Below are 24,208 nucleotides of genomic sequence, written 5' to 3'. Positions count from 1 at the left end.
TATCCATCCATCCATCCCTCCCCAACCCCTCTATCTATTCATCCATCCCCCACCCCTGTATCTATCCATACATCCCCCAACCCCTCTATTCATCCACCCCCACCCCTGTATCTATCTATCCATCCATCTTCCCCCCTACTCCCTTATTCATCCATCCCCCACACCCTTGTATCCATCCATCCCTTCTTCCACACCCCCTCTGTCCATCCCCTGCCCCCTCTATCCATCCATCCCAGCACACCCCGCTCTATGTCCAGCCCTCTCCAGCTGACACAAGTTGCCTGGGGTGGGAACAACCCATGACACCCTGAAAAGTGCCTTGTCCGTTCCTAGCCCCACAGCTGGGGGGGGGTGCTGAGCCCTATAACCCCTCTTCTTCTCCCCCGCCCCAAGACTATGGCTGGAGAATGCTGTATTCAGAACTGCATCAAACGGAACCATGGATGACCCCCGCTCCTGGGGGGAGGGCAGCACCCCCTGCTGGGCACATAGGGGGGCAGCACCAGGCTGTGAGCTGGGGCGGGGGGTGGTGGCTGTTAGAGCCTTGATGCTACTGTGGGAATTACACCTAAACTGATATTAAACTGCATGTGCGTCTGGCTGTCCCTGGCGCCCCCTGCTGGAGGGGCCGGCTCCTGTGCTCTGTGTGTGTCCCTGGCGCCCCCTGCTGGAGGGGCCGGCTCCTGTGCTCTGTGTGTGTCCCTGGCGCCCCCTGCTGGAGGGGCCGGCTCCTGTGCTCTGTGTGTGTCCCTGGTGCCCCCTGCTGGAGGGGCCGGGTCCTGCGCTCTGTGTGTGTGTGTGTGTCCCTGGTGCCCCCTGCTGGAGGGGCCGGGTCCTGCGCTCTGTGTGTGTGTGTGTGTCCCTGGCGCCCCCTGCTGGAGGGGCCGGGTCCTGCGCCATGTGTTTGTCCCTGATGCCCCCTGCTGGAGGGGCTGGGTCCTGCGCACTGTGTGTGTCCCTGGTGCCCCCTGCTGGAGGGGCCAGACCCTGCGCTCTGTGTGTGTGTGTCCGTCCCTGGTGCCCCCTGCTGGAGGGGCTGGGTCCTGCGCCGTGTGTGTCCCTGGCGCCCCCTGCTGGAGGGCCGGGCCCTGCACTGGGGTGGGGGGGATGATGCTGGAGCAAGCCCTTCAGTAGCTTGGACAATGCTGCCTCTGACCCCACCATTAATAAAGTTTAATTTAAATCCCTCCCCAAGTCCTCGCTGAACTGGGGGGGGGCAGTGCTGCCCCCCAGTGGCTGGGAGAACTGCCCCACACGGGGGGGGGGGGAGCATCTCATGGCCGGCCCGTCTCATCCCTTCTACCTGCTCTGTTTGTCCAGCCATCTCCCCCCCCGCCATCCCCCCATGTACCTCTCCCCATCCATCCTTCCCCCCACTGACCACTCCATCCTGCTATCCCGTACAATGCAGCACTCGATCCCTCCATCTATCACCCCACAGCCTCCTTCCCCCCGACACACACACACCTCGCCCCCCCGCAACCCCACCGCCATCCATGGGGCCAGCCTCCCCTCGTGACTCGCTCGCTCGTGGGTAGAAGACACTTGGGGTTTAATATTCACTCTTTTTTAATCTCTTTGTTCATTTTGGCAAATTGGGAGCAGGCCAAAGGTCTCCCCATGCCCACGTATTTACAGACCCGGCCTTGTTTGGCAGCTGCCTGGCAGGTGGTGGTGGGGGGGGGGCTCAGTTCTTGCCGGAGGGGGCAGGTGGATCACCCCATTAATGACAAACTGATCCAGAAACGCACGCTGGAGGGTGCCGGTGAAATCCAGGCCCAGCCCCACTTCTGACACAGGCCAGATAGGGCTAGGCGAGGGGGTGGGACCCATGGGTAGAGGGACCTGTGGGTCTGATCCAGGGGGGCAGGACACCAGGCTAGAGGGACCCATGGGTCTGATCTGTGAGGGAGGGGGCAGGATACCAGGTAGATGAGCCCCCTAGAGGGGACAGGCCCCATGTCCCATTCCCTGCCCCCCTGAGCCAGCCAGTCCCCCCACCCTGGGGCCAGATGGGAACTGGCACCCCCTAGAGGAGAAAGGCCCCGTGCCCCATTCACTAAGCCTATCCCCATGCACCCCAATGGGCAAAAGGCAGGGGATGGGCCCCACGGACTAGAAAATATACCCAGTGAACCCCCCCCAAAAGGCTCTGTAACCCCCATGGACTCCATCAGGCTTCCAGTATAAACCGGTGGTGCCCCCCTCCAGTGCTGGTAATAACCCAGCAGCCGCCTGCCCCAGCCCAGGGTCTCCACTCTGCCCCCAGTACAAACCAGTGAGCGTCAGACCTTTTAAGACAAACCATCTCCCCCCACCCCGCCATTCCCCCTCCCCGCTGAATCCCAGGGCCCCAGCTGATCTCCAGCTGCGGGGGAGGGGGGAGGGGGTGCTCCATTGTCAGTGCATATCCTGGGGGGGGCCACGAAGGTGTCTGTATAATGATGCCCCCCCTTGTCCATCCATCAGGTGGCATCTGGTGCCAGGAGGGGGAAGCGGGTGGCAGCTTTGGGGCCTACATTCCACAGTGCGGGGGGGCAGGGCTGGTTGGGGGGATCCCCCCATTGCTGATGAGTTATGGGGCATTTCCCCTCTTTGCTTGAGACACAAAGAGTTAAACAAACCGGTAGGGGGACCAATTCCAGGCCCCACCCCCACACCGCTCGGGGGAGCAGTCTGGGCCCCCCACCCTGATACGTAGCTCGCTGCCCCTCGAGGTTGGATTTGGCACAAGACAGAGTTTTGACAGCAAACTCCCATGTGGGGGGAAGTGGGCAGAGAGGGGCACGGTGGGGCGGGTACATTCAGCAGCCTGGCTGCCCCCCTGCTTGCCCCCCATCGTCTGAGTCACTGTAAAAAAATTGTCCAGAGAAGCAAGTTCTTGTGGGGGCACTCGTGGGGGGAGGGATCCCCAAAATGCTGGCTGTCCCCCCCCGTCCGGGCGCCAATGGGTCTCTGTGTCCCCCAGAACATGCCTGGCGCATGCGTCTCCCAGCCAGGCTAGCGGGTGAGGGTGCGGGGGGGGGCGATGGCCTGGCGCCACCCCATGGAGTCCCTGATTGCTGCGGGGTGGGTCCCCACCTCAGTTCTCAATGGGGTCTGGAAGAGAAAGAGAGAGGAGCAGAAGGACAGAGCAAAAAGACCTGGATCAGCCCCACACATCCATCACCCCAATACCCGGCCCCTTCCCTGTCCCTGGATCAGCCTCATGAGCCCATCTACCCCAGTATCCTGCTCCTCCCTGCCCCGCTGGATCAGGCCCATGGGCCGGGCCCATCACCCCAGTATCCTGCCCTCTCTCTGCCCCTGGAGAGCCCCATGGGCCCATCTACCCTGGTATCCCGCCACCTCCCTGTCCCTGGATGAGCCCCAGAGGCCCATCAGCCCGGTCTCCCGTCTCACTCACTGGCTGTGGGCGCCAGCTCGGCCTCGCGGGGGGCCAGGTGGGGCTCGAGGGCGGGGGAGACGGTGAAGCGGGAGAAGCGCAGGGCATCCATCAGGCTGGGCTCTGCCCCCTTGGCTGGGAGCAGCACGGGGGGCGGCGTCGGGAGAGCCCCCGAGCTGGGGTCTGTCACCATGGAGACGAAAGATGGGTTCTGGGCCATCAGCGGGAAATCGTCGTCCCATTCAAAGCTGCCACCTGGGGGCAGGGGGAGGGTGAGAGGGGGCATGGCCAGCCCCACTCCACTGCCAATGGCCCCTCCTCAGGGAGGGATCCCCACTGGGGCCGATGCCCCTTTTCCCATTGGTCAGCACAGCTGACCTCCCCTCCCCTCATTGGTCATCATGGCTGATGTCCCCTCCCCAATTTGTTAGCACGGCCAACGCCCATTTCCCCATTGGGCAACGCCAAGGCCCCCTTCCCCCTTCCCCATGGGGATATGTGGCCTGTGTCTAGCCCCCCATCTCCTCCTGAGCCCCCTTGAGCACCCACCTCCCCCTGGCTCAGCTTCCTCCCCTGCCGCCCGCCTCGGGGCACCCTGGCAAGGGGGTGTTGACCGGCAGCTGCTGTTTATGGCTGTATGCAAATGAGCATTTTAAAATAAGCAAATGAGCCCATGAAATAATTGGTGATGGCTTAGCCCCACCCACCCCCCGGGGAGCCATTCCCACCCCCGTGGTGCGGGGCTCACTGAATCCGTCGGCGGGCGGGAAGGCCTCGAGGGCAGGCTGCCCCGTGGGGCCCTGGGTGGTGCCGCCCTCGCCCTCCGGGCCGCTCTGTGAGCTCAGCTCGTTGGTGGGTGTCTCCTAGGAGCAGACGGGGGAGAATTAATCCATAGGCCCCGCCCACTCCCGGCCTGGCCCCGCCCCCTTCCCATCACCCCCACACCCATGGCTCCTCCCTATTCCTTATCCCCGCCTTCCTAAACCAGACTCGACCTGCTGCTCTCCTGGCCCCGCCCTCCATCCCCCAGGCCCCGCCCACATCCCCAGGCCCCGCCCACATCCTCAGGCCCCGCCCACATCCCCAGGCCCCGCCCTCACCTGGTCAAAGAGGTAGACGGTGAGGTCGTCGAAGAAGGACACCATCTTGCGTTTCCGGTCCAGCCCCAGTCCCCCGGGCCCCGCCCACCTCCCCCGGCCCCGCCCTCACCTGGTCGAAGAGGTAGACGGTGACGTCGTCGTAGAAGGACACCATCTTGCGTTTCCGGTCCAGCTCGGCAGCCTCCTCGGCTGAGCGCGGGGACTTGAGCAGCCCGCGCAGGTTGCGCCCGTCGTCCGAGTCGCTGACCACGATGGGGACGCCCCCGGCGCCCGACGCCTCCTCGTCCTCCTCCTCCTCGCCCGGCCCCGGCGCCCCCCGCCCGGCCCCCTCCTCCTCCGGCGCCAGCCCCCCGCAGCCCTTCCGCCCCCCCGGGCCGGCGAAGGGCTGCAGGCTCAGCGGGGGCAGCGCCAGAGACAGGCGCGAGACCTTGGCTGCAGGCGGGGATGGGGCAGGGGGAGAGAAGGGGGGGCAAAGGTCAGGGTCAGGGTTGAGAGGTCAGGGTCGCCGCCCCCCCCATCCATCCCTGCCACCGTCCCCGCCGCCCCACACCCCCATCCTCCCTCCTTCCACCCCCCCACACCTCCCTTCCTCTGTCCTGCAGAGGGTACCCTTCCCCCTCACACGGTCCCTCTCCCTGCCCCCAGATGGCACCCCCTTCCCCCCCAGACGGTCCCCATCCCTTCCCCCAGATGGCACCCCCTTCCCCCCCCAGATGGTCCCCATCCCTTCCCCCAGATGGCACCCCCTTCCCCCCAAGATGGTCCCCATCCCTTCCCCCAGATGGCACCCCCTTCCCCCCAAGATGGTCCCCATCCCTTCCCCCAGATGGCAGCCCCTTCCCCCCAAGATGGTCCCCATCCCTTCCCCCAGATGGCCCCTATCCCTCCCCCCAGACGGTCCCTGCCCCCTCCCTCCGATGGCATCCCCGGCCCCTGGCGTCTCCCCACCTTTGATGTCCTCGCTGCCTGGGCTCCCCGCCGTGCTGAAGTCCGAGTGGGGCTGCGGCTGCTCAGACGCCGGGTCGGCCCCCTCGGGGCTGGGGACAGGGGCCTCCCCGCTCAGCTCCGGCGCCCCCTGGCCGTCCAGCTGCCCTTCCTCGCTCTCCGCCCCTTGCTCCTCTTCCTGGGGCGGCCCGCCTGCCGCCTCTCCGCTGCCCCCTTCCTCCTCGTCTTGGGTGCCCTGGGCCCCCTCGGGCTCCAGGGCCCAGAGCCGGATCACGGCCTCCTCCTTGGCAGCTGGGGCCCCGGACGCCGGGGTCCTTGGGTCCCGGTAGCTGCAGAGCAGGTTGCGGGTGATGTTCTCCCGCAGCGACACCAGCAGCTGCTCCTTGCACACCTGCACCACGAAGCCGGCCTCTGTCTTGGCCAGCTGCCCCCCGCCCTGCCCCGCTGCCGGCACCTCCTCCTCCCCCTGGCCCCCCTCTGCCTCGCCGTCCGAAAAACAGGCCAGCCCCCGCCCCACGTCCACCTCCTCCTCCATCCCCGGCGTCGCCTCCGACAGTGTCAGGTCGCTGGTGGACTCCGAGAGGGGCGTGGGGGGCAGCTGGGGGGCGTCCCCTTGGCCGGGCAGCTCCCCGTCCTCTTCCTCCTCAGTCCGCTCCTCGGCCTCCCGGACGAGGAGCTCCGGGGAGAAGGTGCTCTCCGTCTCGTAGCCGCTGTCGGGGAACTTCTGGCCCGGCGAGGAGAAGCGGGAGGCCGGGCTGCAGCCCTCGGAGGAGCTGGCGTTGGAGGGGAGGTCCAGCGAGTCCCCGGAGTCCAGCGGGCCCTTCGGCCGGCCCGCCAGGGCCAGGCCGATCTGGGGGCCGTCCGCGAAGCCGTCCGCAGCCTCGGGCACGATGGCGATGGTCTCCTCGTCGGTGCTCTCCGCCAGCGTGGCCAGGGGCGGGATCTCCACCGGCATGATGGCGCTGCAGCAGGCGGCCGTCAGGCCGGGGAAGGGCGAGCCCGGCGGCCGCCCGGCCGCCCCCCGCTTGGGGTAGTCCTGGAGTTCGTAGCTCACCACGGCCGCGCCCATCAGCGGGTCGTAGAAGGCCGAGGGCGGGGGCGGGGCGGGGGGCTCGGCCCCGCCCTCTCCGGCCCCGGGGGGCCCCTCTCCCAGCAGGATGGGGCAGTCGGCCAGGGAGCCCCGCTCCACCTTGAGGGAGGAGTCGTCCTCGGTGCCGTAGCTGTCGCGGTGGGGCCGGGGGATGGGGGCGTGGTTGCTCCAGCCACTCACGACCTCCCCCCGGCCCGGGGCGCAGCGGCACCGCCCGCCCCGGCTGCAGAGGGGGCAGAGCAGGGGGTTGCGGCGCCCGGCCCCCCCGCTGCTGGCGTCCTCCCCGTCGGTGCTGCCGGCTGAGCTCTGCTCCTCCATCAGCGAGGGCTCCCGGTCCCAGGGGGGCGAGGGGCGGAACTCCGAGGGGTCCCCCGCCAGCGTCTCCCCGGCCCCCCGCTCCTCCAGCCCCTCGCAGTCCCAGCCGTGCTGCTGCTCCTTCAGCTCCCGGTACACGTGCAGGAGCGACTCCCCCAGGAAGACGCCCCCTGGCGCCGGCTCCGTCAGCGAGGTCTCCTGGATCTCGGCCCGGAAGGGGTTGGCGCCATGCCGCACCGGCTCCCGGGACGCCGAGATGAAGGGGTTGCTGGCACCGGGGGCCCAGCTGGACGGCCCCTCTGGCAGGAGGCGGCGGCGGGCTGGTGGCGGGGGGCTGCCCCGGCCTGCTTCAATGGGGTCCCAGTCGGAAGGGAAGAGGGGCTCTGGCGGGGAGCCGGGCACCCCGTATTGGCGCTCGTAGACGGGGCTGGGGGTGCAGACAGGGCCCTCGGGCCCTTCCCCGTCCCCGTGCTCCTCCAGCCGGATGTAGTACTCGCTGCTGACCGAGGGGCTGCGGGCGCTAATCACCGGGACCACGCTGGGCGTCTCCAGGCTCTGCCGCGTGGGCGCCTCGTAGAAGGGGTTGGCGCCGGGCACGGCCAGGCCGCCGTTGCTGGAGGGGGCAGCCCCGGCCTTCCAGCGCCCCAGCCGGGCCTTCTCCCACATGTATTCGAAGTTCAGCCCCCGGCTGCTCTCGGTGACCGTCAGGACATCGTCCAGGTCGGCCCCCTGGAAGCCATCCAGCAGCGGGTAGGCCGAGATCTCCTCCGAGCGGCGCCGGCTTGCGGGGGAGGCGGCCGGCGAGCGCTTGGGCTTCAGGGCATTCCAGCGCCACTCGAAACTCTCCTCCGCCTGCGCATGGCAGCGCTCCGTCAGCAGGTAGGTCAGCTGCAGGTGCAGCTCCTCCAGCGTGGGACGCTGTGGCGCCGGCAGCCAGCAGGACTGCATCACCTCGTACCTGCAATGGGAGGGAGAGGGGGCGGTCAGGGCAGGGCGGGATGGAACAGTCAGAGAAGAACAGTCGGAAAACAAACAGCTGGAGAGGTGGAAGAAGCACCAGAGGGAGAGAGAGAGAAGAGTCAGGAATAAGCCAGCTGTAGAGACTGAAGAACAGCCAGAGAGACACAGAAGGACCGGCAGAAAACAACAGCCAGAGAAACAGCTGGAGAGAGGTGAAAGAACAGTCTGAAAACAACTGCCAGAAAGAGACAGAAGAATTGGAAAACAGACAGAGCCGTCAGAAAGTAACAGCCAAAGATACAGAAGAACTGTCAAAAAGAAGCAGAACAGCCAGAAAAAAACTCAGAGAGAGACAGAAGAACAGGCAGAAACAGAAGAACAGTCGGGGGGGAAAACAGCCTGTCAGAGAGAGACAGAAGAACCGTTGGAGAGAGAGAAAACAGTCAGGAAATAACAGCCAGAGAAGAGAACAGCTGGGAAGAGAGGCAGAAGAACAGTAAGAAAATACCAGCTGTAGAGACAGAAGACCAGTTGGTAACAGAAGACAGAAAAAATCAAGAGAGACAGAAAAAAAACAGTCAGAAAACAGCCAAAGAGAGAACAGGCCGAAAATAACAGCCAAAGAGACAGAGAACAGTCAGAAGCATCAGCTAGAGAAACGGAAGTCAGAAAGAGCAAGAGAAGGGAAAACAGCCAGAGACAGAAGAACAGCCAGAAAAAACAAACAAACAGAAAAGTAGAAAGTAAAATCTGTAGAGACAGAAAAACAGTCGGAGACGGAAGAACAGTCAGAAAAACACAGCTAGAGAGGGAGGCAGAGGACCATTCGGAAAACAACGGTCAGAGAGAAAGAAGAACAGTCAGAAAACAACAGCCGGAGACACAGAGCAAAGCAGGACAAGATGAACGGCGAAATGAAGCAGTGATGGGGCCCAGCAACAGCCCAGCCAGGAACCACCCACGGCTGTCAGCGATGGAAGAGCCCGTCAGGCGCACACCGAGTCCGGTGGTCCTCAGCCCTTTGGAGCGGCTGTACCAGGCTAGGGTCATGGCCAGCTAGCTCCCCACAGACCCAGCCGCTTGCTGGGACCTGCCGGGGAGCTGGGGCGGCTGTGGGGCAGGGAGCCAGCACTCACCAGTAGTCGGAGTAGGGCAGCTTCAGGCGTGGCTTGGCCAGCTTCATCTGCTGCTCTTTGATGACGAAGGCGAGAACCTCCTCGTCCGACAGGTGCCGGTAGGGCTGGCTGCCGAATTCAAACAGCTCCCACATCGTCACCCCCAGGGACCTGGGCAAAGCAGGGTTACGGGGTGAGTGCGGGGACCCCTTGCCCGGCGCTGAGATGCAGCTGCTCTGGGGTGAGGCGCGGCGGCTGGGTATACGGGGACCCCTCGTGTGGTGCTTGGATGTGGCCCCTGTGGAGTGGAGTGCAGGGGCTGGGTATACGGGACCCCAGCGCTGGGACGCAGCCCCTCTGGGGTGGACACATGGGCTGGTTAAACGGGGACTCCTCACCAGTGCTCAGATGCAGCCCCTCTCGGGTGGGGCATGGGCGGGGGTATATGGGAACCCCTCACCTGCTGCTGAGACGCAGCCCCTGTGGGGTGGGGGGTGGGGGCTGGTTATATAGGGACCCCTTGCCCGGTGCTGGGATGCGGCCCCTCTGGGGTTGGGCGCGGGGGCGGGTTAACAGCCACGTAGAACAGGTAGCTCTGAGACAGTGCTCCCGCCAAAGCTTCCCCCTTACTGACCCTTTGCCCCTCAGGCTAGGGGCGGCCCTGGCTGCCCCGGGGCTCGGCAGGGGGCAGAGGGCTCCGGGACACAGTGCGGGACTCACCAGACGTTGCTCTCCTTGCTCTGATCCACCACCACGAGCGTCCCGTGAACTTCGTCCAGCAGCTCCGGCGCCGCCCAGCGCAGCGGGATCCACAGCCGGTCGGGGGTGATGTAATAATCCTCCTGCACGGGGGGGAGAGGGGTCAGCACCGGGCAGGAACCCCCCTGAGTCCCCTGAGCCAGCCAGTCCCTGCCCTGGGGCCGGGTGGGAGCCGGCGCCCCCTAGAGGGGAAAGGCCCCATGACCCATTCCCCACCCCCCTGAGCCAGCCAGTCCCCGCCCTGGGGCCGGGTGGGAGCCGGCGCCCCCTAGAGGGGAAAGGCCCCATGACCCATTCCCCACCCCCCTGAGCCAGCCAGTCCCTGCCCTGGGGCCGGGTGGGAGCCGGCGCCCCCTAGAGGGGAAAGGCCAGCCCCATTTCCCACCCCCCTGAGCCAGCCAGTCCCTGCCCTGGGGCCGGGTGGGAGCCGGCGCCCCCTAGAGGGGAAAGGCCCCATGACCCATTTCCCACCCCCCTGAGCCAGCCAGTCCCCGCCCCACCCCAGGGCTCGCACCTTGTAGTTGTTGTGCGAGAGGCCATAGTCGCCGACCCGGACGGTGAGGTCGGAGGTCAGCAGGCAGTTCCGCAGGGCCAGGTCGCTGTGGGGGAATGTGGGGAGACCCCAGTCAGCAGCCGGCAGCTTCCCCTGGGGACACCCCACCTGTGTCACACCTGCCCTGGGGAGAGCGCTACCTCCCAGACACCCCCACTCTAATCCCTCCATCCCCCTCCCCTCCCGGAGGTGGGATAGAACCCAGGAGTCCTGGCCCCCAGCCCTCCCTGCTCTAACCACTAAACCCCCCCTCCCCTCTCGGAGGTGGAATAGAACCCAGGAGTCCTGGCCCCCAGCCCTCCCTGCTCTAACCACTAGACCCCCCTCCCCTCTCGGAGGTGGGATAGAACCCAGGAGTCCTGGCCCCCAGTCCTCCCTCCTGGCACTAACCCCCTGAATCCCCTCCCCTCCCGCAGCCGGGAGAGAACCCCGGCGTCCGGGTGCTCACCTGTGGATGTAATTGTTCTTGTGGAGGTGCAGCAGCCCCAAGGTGAGCTCATAGGCCATGCGCTGCAGGGTGCCGAGGTCGCGGGTCAGCAGGTCGGGGGTCAGCCCCTCGGCCTGGCGCTGGGCTCGCAGGTAGCGCTTCAAGTCGCCCTGGGGCAACGGGGGAGGGATGGGGGGGAGGTCAGGCAGGCCGGGGCACAGATGGGGGCACCGGGGATCCCGCGGGGGCCACCGTACCCCTCCAGCAACCGGCAGCAACCTCGGAGCCCACAGCAGCTGGTAGAGTGGGGATTCCCCACCCAGCTTCCGGCAGCATGGGGCTATGACACACAGGTCGGCAGTGCGCACTGCCCCCAGGAGAGGGCGCACTCCCCTTCTCGGACAGACACACACACACCCAGCGGGGAGTTCTGCTCCCAGCCACCAGAGAGCAGTGGGACGACACACACACAGAGAGAGCCATTCTGAGCCCAGCCATCAGGGGACACACACACACACAAAGCCCCCCCACACCCCCACAGGGCTGTTCTGAGCCCAGCCACGAGGGGACAGCGCTGCGCCCCCCCCCATCCCCACGCAGCCCCCGCCCGCGCTCACCAGCTGGCAGAACTCCATGATGAGCAGGAAGGGGATGGTCTCCGTGCACAGCCCCAGACACTGCAGGATGTTCGGGTGCTGAAGGCTTCTTCAAAGCCGGGGGGACAGAGAGAGAGAGAGCGAGAGCACTGTCATTCCCCATGGCAACAGCGGCACCCGGATGCCTGGGTTCTATCCTGGCTCTGGGAGGGGAGGGGAGTCTGGTGGTTAGAGTGGGGAGGGGGCTGGGAGCCAGGACTCCTGGGTTCTCTCGGCAGCTCTGACAATGATTTAGTCTGGGCAAGCCCCTCCCCCACGTGCCTCGATTTCCCCCTCCGCAAAGTGTGTGTGTGGGGGGGAGGCTCCTGCCCTTTCCACAGGGGGCAGAAAGTTTCCCAAAGGGCTGGAAAATGCTGTGGGATCCTCAGTGGAGAGGGGTGGGGGACGATCCCAGTGACTAGCTCCTCCAAACCCTTCCCAGATCCTCCCCTACTGATGGGCTGGGGAAGGAGGCGTGGGGGTGTGTGTGTGGTGATTTTTAGCGGTGGGACTTTTATCTCGACGCTGTGGCTTTAAACACAGGTGTGGCAAGCCCTGCCCCCAATCTCAGTAAGTCTGGGTTGAAACAGGACCACCATGGGCTGCTTTCACACCACTGCATGATACAGGTTTCCTCTTATCTTTGTGCTCTAAGGATGCTGAGATGTGACTGCTTCTGGGGTGGGGCGCGAGGCCTGGGTATACGGGGACCCCTCGCCCGGCACTGAGATGCAGCCACCTCTGGGGTGCGGCACAGGGACTGAGTATACGGGGACCCCTCGCCCAGCGCTGAGATGCAGCCACTTCTGGGGATCTCCCATCCCCTAATTACCGGTAGGGCTGAGCCTCCGACAGGAACTTCCTCTGCTCCAGGGGTCCGGCGCTGACCCGGAGCTCCTTCACCACCACCTGGGCTGGGGTGAAGTCAGAGAAGATCTCCCCCAGGATCACCTAGGAGACAGATCTGACAGTCATACCACAGGGTCTCCACCCCAGTGGGGCCCAATCCCCCCCCATGCCTCCGCCTGTGGTGGGGGGCCCCCACTAGGGGGGCAGATTAGCGTGCAGTCTCTGAGGCCCGTCCAGCCCTCGGCCTCTCTGGTGCAGGGGCTGCTGAGACCCCGCAAACTTGTTTCACACAGGGGCAACAAAATGGCGTGTCAGATGGGAACAGCTCCCCGTCACTAGAGCGGAAAGGCCCTGAGCCCCATTCCCACTCCCACCCCAAGCCAGCCAGTCCCTGCCCTGGGGCGGGGTGGGAGTTGGCGTCCTCTAGAGGGGAAAGGCCCCGTGCCCCATTCCCTGCCCCCTTGAGCCAGCTAGTCCCTGCCCTGGGGACAGGTGGGAACCGGCTCTCCCTGGATGTGACACCTGTGGAGGCCGGGGGGGCGGGGAGCAGGTAGCAAAGTGGCAGGGGAGGCGCACTCACCTTCCCAAACCAGCCGTTCCCGATCTCCTGCAGGTAGCTGAGGTGCTGCCGGCTCAAGCCCAGATGCTTCACTAGGTCTGGAAGGGGACACAGGAGGGTGAGGAGGGGCTGAACCCTGCCAGCACCTCCACTGGGGAGAAGGGAGCTCCCGTGACGGCCCTCTACCCACCTTCATCCGATCCCTCCTCCTAGCAGGAAAGAGGTTAGGACCAGGGGGTCGCAATCCTCCTTCAGAGGCCCCCAGGAGGCTGGGTCATCGGCTCCTCCGCAACACGGCTTCCAGAATCACTGGCTAATCTAGAACCATGTTCCCAGAGTCACTGCATCCCCATTGGGTCATCTAGAACATGGCTTCGAATGGAGCAGACACCTCGATTGCTAGTCTAGAATGTGCTTTCCAGAGTTGCTTCATCTGCACCCACTCATCTAGAACCTCACTGGTCTAGAATCGGGTTGCGAGAGTCATTGCACCTGAGAACATTTTTTCGAATATACCCCTAGTGTCATAGACTAATCTAGAACATGGTGTCCGGAGCTGCTTTGTCCACACTAGTTAGTCTAGAACATTACTTGTCTATAAAGAGATTTCCAGAGCTAGAACATTGTTAGTCTAGACCCTCTTTCCCAGTGTCATTACTTCCACATTTGGTTAGTCTAGAGTCTGCTTTACAGTGTCACTGCTGCCTCATTGGTTGGTCTAGAACCTGCTTTCTTGATTTGCTGCATTTACATTGGCTACTCTAGATCCCAGCCTCCAGTCACTGAATCTTCACTGTTTAATGTAGAATGTGGTTACCAGAATCTCTGTGTCCTCATTGGGTAGTCTAGAACATGGTCTGTGGTCTTTTGCCCTATCTGCTGATCCAGAATGTGGCATCTAATGCCATTGTGTCCCGGATGCTAGTTCAAGGCTGCAGCCATTTCAGCCCCTTTGTCAGGTCTAGTTTTGACCTAATAAATAATTAGTGGCTGATCTAGATCCTGGTGGGTCTACACATAGTGTCTCAACACTCACTGGGTAGCTTAGAACCTTATTTCCAGAGCCATTTCATCCCCATTGGCTAGCCTGGAAACGGAGTCAGTCCATCTCCACTGACCAGAATAACCTCTTCCATGTTGATTAGCCTAGAACCAGAGCTTTCTCATCCTCGTCAACTACCTAAAATAAGAGTCACCACATCCCAGTTGACTAGTGTAGAACCAATGCCTCCCCATGGACTAGCTTAGAACCAGTACCACCAATCCCACTGACAAGCCTAGAACCAGAGTCTCCCTGCCTCCATAGACTAGTCTAGAACCAGAACTCCCCCTTGCCCATTGACAAACCAAGAACCAGAGGCACCCAGTCTCCATTGACTAGCCTAGAACCAAGCTAACATAGCCCATTCCCACTGGACAACCAAGAACCTGGTTTTCCAATCCACCCCATCCCCACAGTCCAGGCATGTATCACACCCAGTTGGGAGACAAGCATGTCCTCTACCTGTCTTGGGCATCTGCTGGCTGGGAGCCGGGAGCGAGACCTCAGAGAGCGGCAGGATGTAGACATCTGGGATGGACTGGGACGATGAGGTCTCCTCGGCGGGTGGCGTGTACTCCCCTGAATACTCCTCCCCATCCGGGTTCTCGAACTCCTGCAGGGTGCAAGCAGACAGGGACGCATGAGGACCTGGGGTGTCGTGTCTCTCTCCACTTGCCCCCTCCTTTCTAGGGCCTATGTCTCTCAAGGCACAGGGCCTGGGAACCACAAATCCCAGGGGTGGAAGGCAGGTGGTCCCGGGCTCAGAACAGGGGTGTTCCAGGTGTGTGGTTTTCCCTTAAAAGGCCAGCATGCCCTGTGACACCCAGCTGTGCTCCTCCCCAGCCCCAGCCACCTCTCACCTTGAAGCCAACATCGCCCCGTTTGCAGCACAGACAGGTGAGCAGGAGAAAGATGAAGGCCAGGAGACCCGAACAGGAGATCAAGACCACGGCATATGGGGGTGCAAGAGGGAACCGGCCTTGGGACAGACCATCTAGGGGAGAGAGAAATGAGAGTAAGAACTGGCCCGGTGCTGAGATGCAGCCCCTCTGGGGCAGGGCACGGGAGCTGGTTATACAGGGATCCCTTGCATGGCACTGAGATGCGGCCACCTCTGGGGCAGGGCGGGGGACGGGTTAGACCACTGTGCTCAGCTATTGATATAACAGCTCATTTCTGCATAGCTCCCACACGGTCATTAATTCAGGCCCCCTCCCCGCTCTTGAAGACCACTGCCCAGACTCCTCTTCCCCCCGTCACAACATGCCCCAGTGGTCCGGACCCTCCCCCATTCCTGGGACTGTTGTGATTGAGCTCTGTGGGGAAAACCCCATTGGAACCGCTACCAGTTCCGGGCGTTACAGGGCAAATAATGCCCAGTCCCCGTTGAAATGGTAATTCGTGGCAAATGCAGGATTTAGGGAGGGGGCGAGGGATGGATGGATGGATGTGGAGCGCAGACAGACAGACAGACTTCTCCGAATTCACCCATCAGGAACTGGGCCAAGACCCCTCCCCAAATCACTGACTAGGAATTGGGCCTTGATCCCCAACTGCCCCACTAGTAACCGGGCCAAGACACTACCTGCAACTCACCCACCGGGCACCAGGCCGACAGCTCTTGTACCCCAAATTACCCCTCCCGAAACCTGACCCAAAACCACCCCCAAACACCTGCTCTGGGGACTGGACCCAGACACGCCCCCTCAACCAACTTGCTGGGAACCAGGCCCAGGTCCCACAGACTCCCGTCATACCAGGGTGCCACCGATCAGTGGCCCAACAGGCCCAGCCGCCCGAAATGTGGACCTCTCCCCTCCGCGCAAAATCCATAACGCACCCCCCCCACCAGCACCCCAACTCCCAACACCCCATCCCCACCCTCCTGCCGCCACACAAACACATGTCACTAGCCCGGGACTGACTAAGCCGCTCTGTGGAGGGGACAGGCCTGGCCACCTAAGAAGAGAAACTTACAACCCAGCCACGGGGGAGGAAAACCCCCATCCCGACCCAGCCCCCCAAATGACACACAAAGTGATGGGGTCGTGTCGGCGGAGGGGACGGGCGCGCAACCAGGTGGTGCTCGATGGAGGGGTGGAAAACAGGTGGGACAGAAGTAAGGAAGGAGAAATGGGACATGGCGGGGAGGGAGCGAAGGAAGGGATGGAGGAGGAAGGGGACAGCGGATGGAGGGAGCGAAGGAAGGGAGGGAGGAGGAAGGGGACGGCAGAGGGATGAAGGAGGAATGGGATGGCGGAGGGAGGGAGCGAAGGAAGGGGACGGCGGAGGGAGGAAACGAAGGAAGGGATGGAGGAGGACAGCGGATGGAGGGAGCGAAGGAAGGGATGGAGGAGGGAGGGGAAGGCGGATGGAGGGAGCGAAGGAAGGGATGGAGGAGGAAGGGGAAGGCGGATGGAGGGAGCAAAGGAAGGGATGGAGGAGGAAGGGGACAGCAGAGGGAGTGAGCGAAGGAAGGGATGGAGGAGGAAGGGGACAGCGGAGGGAGGGAGCGAAGGAAGGGATGAAGGAGGAAGGGGATGGCAGAGGGATGAAGGAGGAAGGGGACAGAGGATAGAGGGAGTGAAGGAAGGGATGGAGGAGGAAGGGGACGGCGGATGGAGGGAGCAAAGGAAGGGATGGAGGAGGAAGGGGATGGCAGAGGTAGGGAGCAAAGGAAGAGATGGAGGAGGAAGGGGACGGCGGAGGGAGGGAGCGAAGGAAGGGATGAAGGAGGAAGGGGACGGCGGAGGGAGGGAGCGAAAGAAGGGATGGAGGAGGAAGGGACAGCAGAGTCAGGGAGCGAAGGAAGGGATGGAGGAGGAAGGGGACAGCAGAGGTAGGGAGCGAAGGAAGGGATGGAGGAGGAAGGGGACGGCGGATGGAGGGAGCGAAGGAAGGGATGGAGGAGGAAGGGGATGGTGGAGGGCGGGAGTGAAGGAAGGCATGAAGGAGGAAGGGGACGGCGGATGGAGGGAGCAAAGGAAGGGATGGAGGAGGAAGGGGACGTCAGAGGGAGGGAGCGAAGGGAGAGATGGAGGAGGAATGGAATGGTGGAGGGATGAAGGAGAAAAGGGATGGCGAAGGGAGGGAGAGAAGGAAGGAATGAAGGAGAAAAGGGATGGCAGAGGGAGGTAGCGAAGGGAGGGATAAAGGAGGAAGGGGACGGCAGAGGGATGAAGGAAGAAGGGGACATCGGAAGGAGCGAGTGAAGGAAGGGCTGGAGGAGGAAGGGAATGGTGGAGGGAGGGAGCGAAGGGAGGGATGAAGGAGAAAAGGGATGGCAGAGGGAAGTAGAGAAGGGAGGGATGAAGGAAGTATGGAGAGCAGGTTAGAGCGAACAAGGAAGGGATTGAGGAGGAATGGTAAGCAGGTTACAGCGACGGAAGGGATGAAGGAGAAAGGGGATGTCGGAGGGAGGGAGCAAAGGAAGGGATGGAGGAGGAAGGGGATGTTGGAGGGAGGGAGCGAAGGAAGGGATGAAGGAGGAAGGGAACAGCGGAGGGAGGAAGGAGGAATGGGGCGGCGGACGGAGGGAGTGAAGGAAGGGATGAAGGAGGAATGGGACAGCGGAGGGAGGAAGGAGGAATGGGGTGGCAGATGGAACAAGCGAAGGAAGGGATGAAGGAGGAAGCGGACGGCGGAGGGAGGGAGCGAAGGAAGGCATGAAGGAGGAAAGGGATGGCAGAGGGAGGGAGCGAAGGAAGGGATGAATGAGGAAGGGGATGGCAGAGGGATGAAGGAGGAATGGGACAGCGGATGAGGGAGCGAAGGAAGGGATGAAGGAGGAAGGGGATGGCGGAGGGATGAAGGAGGAATGGGACGGTGGACGGAGGGAGTGAAGGAAGGGATGAAGGAGGAATGGGACAGCGGAGGGATGAAGGAGGAAGGGGATGTCGGAGGGAGGGAGTGAAGGGAGAGATGGAGGAGGAATGGGACAGCGGAGGGATGAAGGAGGAAGGGGATGTCAGAGGGAGGGAGTGAAGGGAGAGATGGAGGAGGAATGGGACAGCGGAGGGATGAAGGAGGAAGGGGATGTCAGAGGGAGGGAGTGAAGGGAGAGATGGAGGAGGAATGGGACAGCGAAGGGAGGAAGGAGGCATGGGACGGCGGATGGAATGAGTGAAGTAAGGGATGGAGGAGGAAGGGGATGGCGTAGGGATGAAGGAGGAATGGGACGGTGGACAGAGGGAGCGAAGGAAGGGGATGGCGGAGGGAGGGAGCGAAGGAAGGCATGAAGGAGGAAGGGGATGGCAGAGGGATGAAGGAGGAATGGGACAGCGGATGGAGGGAGCGAAGGAAGGGGATGGCGGAGGGAGGGAGCGAAGGGAGGGATGGCGGAAGAAAGGAAAGCAGGTTAGAGCGAACAAGGAAGGGATGGAGGAGGGATGGTAAGCAGGTTACAGCGACAGAAGGGATGAAGGAAGCAGAGGAGGGATGAAGAGGTGGAAGGACCGGAGGGGGGGGATCCGCCAGGGGATCTGTCCCCTCCGCATGCCCAGACACCGGGGAGGCCGTCCAGGCCCGGGGCTCACCGTTCTCCAGCGGCGCTGCCAAGGCTCTGTCCGGGTTGAAATACGACATAGAGGCGGCCAGCAGGATGACAGGCCCCTGTCTTAGCATTGTCGGGGCTCGGCGGGCATCAATCGGCGGGTGCCACCGGCGGGGAGATGGCCTAGGTCCGGGGAGGGAGCGGGGGGGACCCGGGGTAGGGAAGCCAGGCGCGGGCCCCGCCGCCTGAAACGGGGGAGGTGCGCGGGACAGGGGGGGCGCGCCCGGTAGCTTTCACACATCCGACGGGACGAGGGGGACCCGGGCCAGAGGGCACCCCGGCTTCGCATCTCCGGGAAGATGGGCCGGCCTGGCCTGGGCTGCTACCGGGTTTTCATCCCGAAGCATCTTCCTTCCTTCCTCCGCCTCAGGGCCCCCAGGGGAAGGAGGGAAGGGGCCAATCCGCCCAGCGGAGGGCTGGCGGGGGCCAAGCGATAGGAAGGATCAGGCACGGGCTATGCCCATGCCAACAATAGAGTGGGGGGAGAAGAATTGGGGAGGGTGGGATGCAGGGCGGAAAGGAAGACTGGGGCGGGGGAGGGGAGATCCCGGCCGACGTCTGGGTTTCCCCCCCTTTTCCAGGGATGGGGGGGGGGCGGGGAAGTGGATGAGGGGGGGAAGGGGAGAAGAAAAGGAGGATCAAATCCAATGGGAGGCTGGCTGATTTCGGCATCCGCCTGGCTGGGGAGCGGGGCTGCTGGAATTGATGGAGACAAGACCCACCCCCTTCGGACAGACCCCCCCCCCAGTCACCGCCGGGCTCGCTGATTGGGCCCAGGAGCTGTCCGTCAGGGCCAGAAGCCCAAAGAAAGGAGAGAGGAAGGGAGAGGGGGAGGGCGGAGAGATGCAGGAGATGGATGGGGGGAGCGTCTCCATGGTTACCTTCTCCCTGGTACCAGCCTCAGCAGCACTGGGGCACTGTGGGAGAGGGATGGGGAGGGAAGGTGTGTGTGTGTTGGGGGGGTATTTTGGGGAGAGGGTGGAGTTTGGGGGTGCAGGGTGTTGGGGGGAGCCACCGGGGGATTCCCCAAGCCAGAGTGTGGGGAGAGAGCTGGGTGGAGGTGTCATGTGCAAACACACGCAGTGTCACACACACAATGGGCCACACACACACACACAAACATACACGGCTCGCACACACCCTGACAGTGTCAGATACACAAACGGCTCACACACACCCTGACTGTCACACACACACGGCCTGCACGCACCCTGTCACACACACACGGCTCGCATGCACCCTGACAGTGTCACATACATATGGCTCGCACACACCCTGACAGTGTCATACACACACCCCCTGACAGTGTCACATACACATGGCTCACACACCCCCTGACAGTGTCATACACACACCCCCTGACAGTGTCACACACACATGGCTTGCACACACACCGCTCATACACACCCTGTCACACACACATGGCTTGCACGCACACTGACTGTCACACATATGTGGCTCACACACACAGTGTCACACACACCCAGCTTGCGTGCACACACTGACTGTCACATAGACACACCCAGCTCAAACACACACTGACAGAGTCACACCCACACACACACAGCTTGTACACATCCCAACAGTGTCACACACACAGTTCATACACACCCTGACAGTGTCACACACATATGCCTCATACACTCACTAAGCGCTACACACACTTGGCTCATACACACCCAGAGTGCCACACACGCGGCTCATACACACACTGCACCCTCACACGCAGACATGTCCGTGTGATGTCTCATACACACACAGAGTGTCACACACACATCCTGGCTCCTGCATACTCACAAGACCCCCCCCACACACAGCGTCACACACACACAGTTTCACATACCCACACAGTCTCTCTCTCCCTTTCACAGAGAATCACACACACACGTGAAGTTTCACGTACCCAGACATAGTCTCTCTCTCTCTCTTTCACACACACACCAAGTCTAAAACACAAACACACACACAGCGTATCACACTAGCTAAGCAAGGGGCCTCCAAATGCCCCTGAAAACAGGGCACCCTCCTTGAGTGGGTGTGTTTCCGGGGTGGGGGGCACCAGGCTTGGTTCTTGGACATGTTTATTGTCAATGACCCGGGAGCAAACAGAGCACCCCGTGCCGATAACGCCAACGACCCGCTGATGAGGGCTGCGGTAAATGCCGCCGAGGACAGGCCACCGAGACAGAGCGACCAGGATCGCTGGGGGCACACAAAAAACATGCACTGGACTTCGGTGAAATGCAGAGTCCTCCGCCCAGGAGCAAGGAACCAAGGCCCGTGCTATTGGACTGGGCGGGGACTCGGTGCCAGGACGCGGCATCTGGAAAAGATCTGGGGTCTTGTTGGAGAATCAGCTGACCACACGGGCACTACGGCCCAAAGGGGTAAGGCCAGCTGGGGATGCACAAACAGGGGGATCTCAAAGAGTTTATTTCACCTCTGGGTTTGGCCTTGGTGCGACCGCGGCTGGACTCCAAGAAGGACGGTGCTCAGTCGATAGGGCCCTATCAAATTCACGACCATGGAAAACGTGGCACGGACCGTGAAATCTGGTCTCCCCCGTGAAATCGGTACAGCATAAGGTAATATGAGATTTCACGGGGGAGACCAGTGTTTCTCCAGCTGGGGGGCCTGAGACAAAAGGGGGTCATGGGGAGGGGTCACAAGGTTATTGTAGGGGGGTGACGTTATCGCCACCCTTACTTCTGCATTGCCTTCAGAGCTGGGTGGCCGGACAGCAGCAGCTGCTGGCTGAGGGCCCAGCTCTGAAGGCAGGGCTGCTGTCAGCAGCAGCGCAGAAGTAAGGGTAGCCAGTACTGCGGCCCCCCTACAATCACCTTGTGACCCCCCTTTTGGGTCAGGACCCCTACAATTACACCAGCATGACAGTTCAGAGTTGAATACCTGAACTCACGACATTTAAAATTTTTAAAATCCTATGACCCATGAAATTGACCAACATGGACCATGAATTTGGTAGGGCCCCATCAATCGGCGAGGGGGCCAGAGAAGAGTTCTCTCATGTGGGGAACAAATATTTAATCACGGGCTCCTCAGCCTGGCAAGGGATGGTTGGAGCCTGATCCCACGGCTGGAGGTTGGAGCTAGACGCATTCAGATGGCAAATCGGGGCCGGGTTTTGAAGAGGGAGGGGAAGTTACCAAGGGGCCTGGTGGATTCTCCTGCCCTGGCAATTACTCAGCCCAGGTGGCTGGTTTTGGGGATCTGCTCTCGTCAACCGGGAATGAATTCAGGGCAGCGCCCTGGGTGGGGTCATACAGGAGGTCAAATGAGCTGATCGCAAGGGTCCCTGCTGGCCATGAATCTATGAACCTAGGAATCATGGCATCAGACACACACACACAGCCACCCACACACACCCCCAACACAGCCAGGCAGGGGCGGAGGGCGCAGTCCCAGGCCAGTAGTCATCCTGGTTGGGGGCGCAAGATGTGTTGGGTGCAGTTGAAAACCACCCCCACGTGCACACACACACAGGGAACCAGCACCGAATGTGAGCAAACATCTCTCATGCATCCAGCACCCCTATGCTGGGATCCCCCCTCATCCCACCCCCCCCACCCGCTGGGATCCCCCCTTCCCTCCCCTCCCCTCCCAGCCCCCTCCCCTGCTGGGTTCCCCCTCCACCCCACAGCCCCTCCACTGGGATCCCACTCCCCTCCACACCACAGCCCCCCTCTGCTGGGATCCCACTTTGCACCCCTGGCCTCTATCACAGCCCCCCACCCCGCGATGCTGAGTGGGTAGCATAGAACCCACAGCCCCACTGCTCAGCCCCGCCAGGGGATCGCTGAGCTGAGAGACCCCGGGAAGCTGAGTCAGTTTCTAGATGGGGCACAGGCGGGGGGTGGGGGGAGCTGAGAGGAATGTGATGTCATCGTTGTCACAGACAGACAGACTCGCGTGCGCACACAGTCTAGACACACACATCCCCAACCACAGAGACAGACAGCCCCCCAACCACACAGACACACACAACCCCAGCCACACACACACAACCCCAGCCACACAGACACAAATACACAGAACCCCAACCACATAGACACCCTCCCCCAACCACACAGACACACACACCCCTAACCACACACACACACAATCCCAGCCACACAGACACAAATACACAGAACCCCAACCACATAGACACCCTCCCCCAACCACATAGACACACAGACATCCCCACCACACAGACACACCCACCCACAACCACACAGATACACAACCCCAACCATGCAGACACTCCAAACCCCACAGACACACAACCCCAACCATACACACACACACACACAACCCCAAACACAGACAAGCCCAAACACACAGATATAACCCCAAACACGCAGAAATATAGAAACAACCCCAAACACAGAGATCCAACCCCAAACACACAGACACTTTCATACGCACAGACAATCCCAAATATACATGCCAAGCACACAGACACACCGACTCATAACCCCAAACACACAGACACTCACACAACCCCACATACTCATGCACACATGCACAAACAACCCCAAACACACACACATGTGTATGCATGCACCTACAGCCCCACACACCCAGAGACACACACAAACACACACAGATGCACCCACACAGACCCGAGTGTGCACAGCCACAGAGATGCCCCCACACACAGCCACAAACATTCCCCCACACATAGGAGACACACAAACCCCGCCCCCCTCACCCCAAGTGCGCATGAAGAAAACAGCCGCCACAAACAGCCGTCCCCCCTCACACACAGCCACTCCCCCACACTGACTGCACACAGACAAATACCACCTGCTACTGCCTGTCTGCATCTCACTCGTCTCTGGGCAGGGCGGGGGGGGTCTAGTGGTTAGAGCAGGGGGACTGGGGGTCCAGACTCCTGGGTTCTATACCTGGCTCTGGGAGGGGAGTGGTGTCTTGTGGTTAGAGCAAGAGGGCTGGGGATTCAGCACAGTCGGCTTCTCACACAAATACCAGGTTAGGAGAAAAACACCCAGTAAATCAGCAGCTTAATTCTCTGCCATTTGCGGCGGCTGGGCACTTTACAGCTTCCCCAATGAAAAGGGAGATTTACAGGCTCCCGGCTCAGCCTGGGCCACCAGCCACGGGCTGTGTCTGGGATGGGGGAGCGGGCCAAGGGGAACCGGCCAGACCTCAAAGGGCTACAGACACATGGCCCTTCAGACTAGTCACCCCTGACTGCAGCGGGGGCAGGGCTGGGTTCTGATCTCAGCTAGACCAGTATAAAATCCACGCAATCAGACCCAGGCCTGGGACGGGAGGATTCGTTCACATTATTCTCTCCACTCCAGTTCCACTGTCCATTTCCATTGAGATGGTCCCTCTACCCCCTCCTTTCTGCTGCCTTTTTCCTCCTGCTCTTTTTCCTCCTAAACTTCCCCTAAGACAGACCCAAACCCTGCGAAAGGTTTGGCGTGAGATGGGGGGATCCGGTGCTTGCAACCCCTCTCTTCCTTTTATCATACACTCAACGGCTTCCAACGTTTTCTTTGGAAGTTGATCTCAATCCCACCCCATGGGTGACCATGCCAGGGTCCCCACCACACGCTGGGCACCTCCCATGTGATGCCAGGCGCTCTGGCCTCCCACCGGCTGTGGCTCATACTGGGTGGAGCAAGTCTACGATCTACAGGCCATGGTCGGTTGGCAACTAAAATAAACCAGCCCGGACGCATCACACCCCCAGTATCAGACTGCCCCAGGTGCGCTGAGCACCAATTAATTCAAGCAAGGTCCATATGCAATGCCCACCGAAATCAGCGGGGAAACGCCCACTGATGGGTCAGTTCTCCAGCCGGTGACTTCCCTGGAGCTAGGCCGATTTATGCCAGCCAGGGACCTGGTCCCACGGGTCGTGCTCTGGTTTACGAGGTCTCACCCTGCTCC

General features: G+C 62.0%; 1 protein-coding gene across 1 annotated transcript; it reads right to left on the bottom strand.

The window, feature by feature from the left end:
• Positions 1 to 1,551: 1,551 nt before the first annotated feature.
• On the bottom strand, positions 1,552 to 18,893 carry LMTK3 (lemur tyrosine kinase 3). The gene is made up of 15 exons (XM_084612530.1): positions 18,270 to 18,893; positions 14,595 to 14,728; positions 14,197 to 14,347; positions 12,714 to 12,790; positions 12,117 to 12,235; positions 11,267 to 11,354; positions 10,671 to 10,819; positions 10,184 to 10,268; positions 9,631 to 9,752; positions 8,932 to 9,081; positions 5,434 to 7,793; positions 4,595 to 4,917; positions 4,134 to 4,248; positions 3,407 to 3,640; positions 1,552 to 3,099 (listed from the first exon to the last, which is right to left on the bottom strand). The coding sequence occupies exons 1-15, from the start codon at positions 18,355 to 18,357 to the stop codon at positions 3,083 to 3,085; spliced, it is 4,212 nt and encodes a 1,403-aa protein (XP_084468656.1). The 5' UTR covers positions 18,358 to 18,893; the 3' UTR covers positions 1,552 to 3,082.
• Between the last annotated feature and the right edge of the window lie 5,315 nt (positions 18,894 to 24,208).

This window comes from Lepidochelys olivacea (genome assembly GCF_965140295.1).
Source record: "Lepidochelys olivacea isolate rLepOli2 genome assembly, chromosome: 23".
Classification (NCBI taxonomy): Eukaryota; Metazoa; Chordata; order Testudines; family Cheloniidae; genus Lepidochelys; species Lepidochelys olivacea.
Note: the sequence above shows the minus strand (reverse complement) of the source record. Positions and strands in the feature narration are given on the sequence as shown.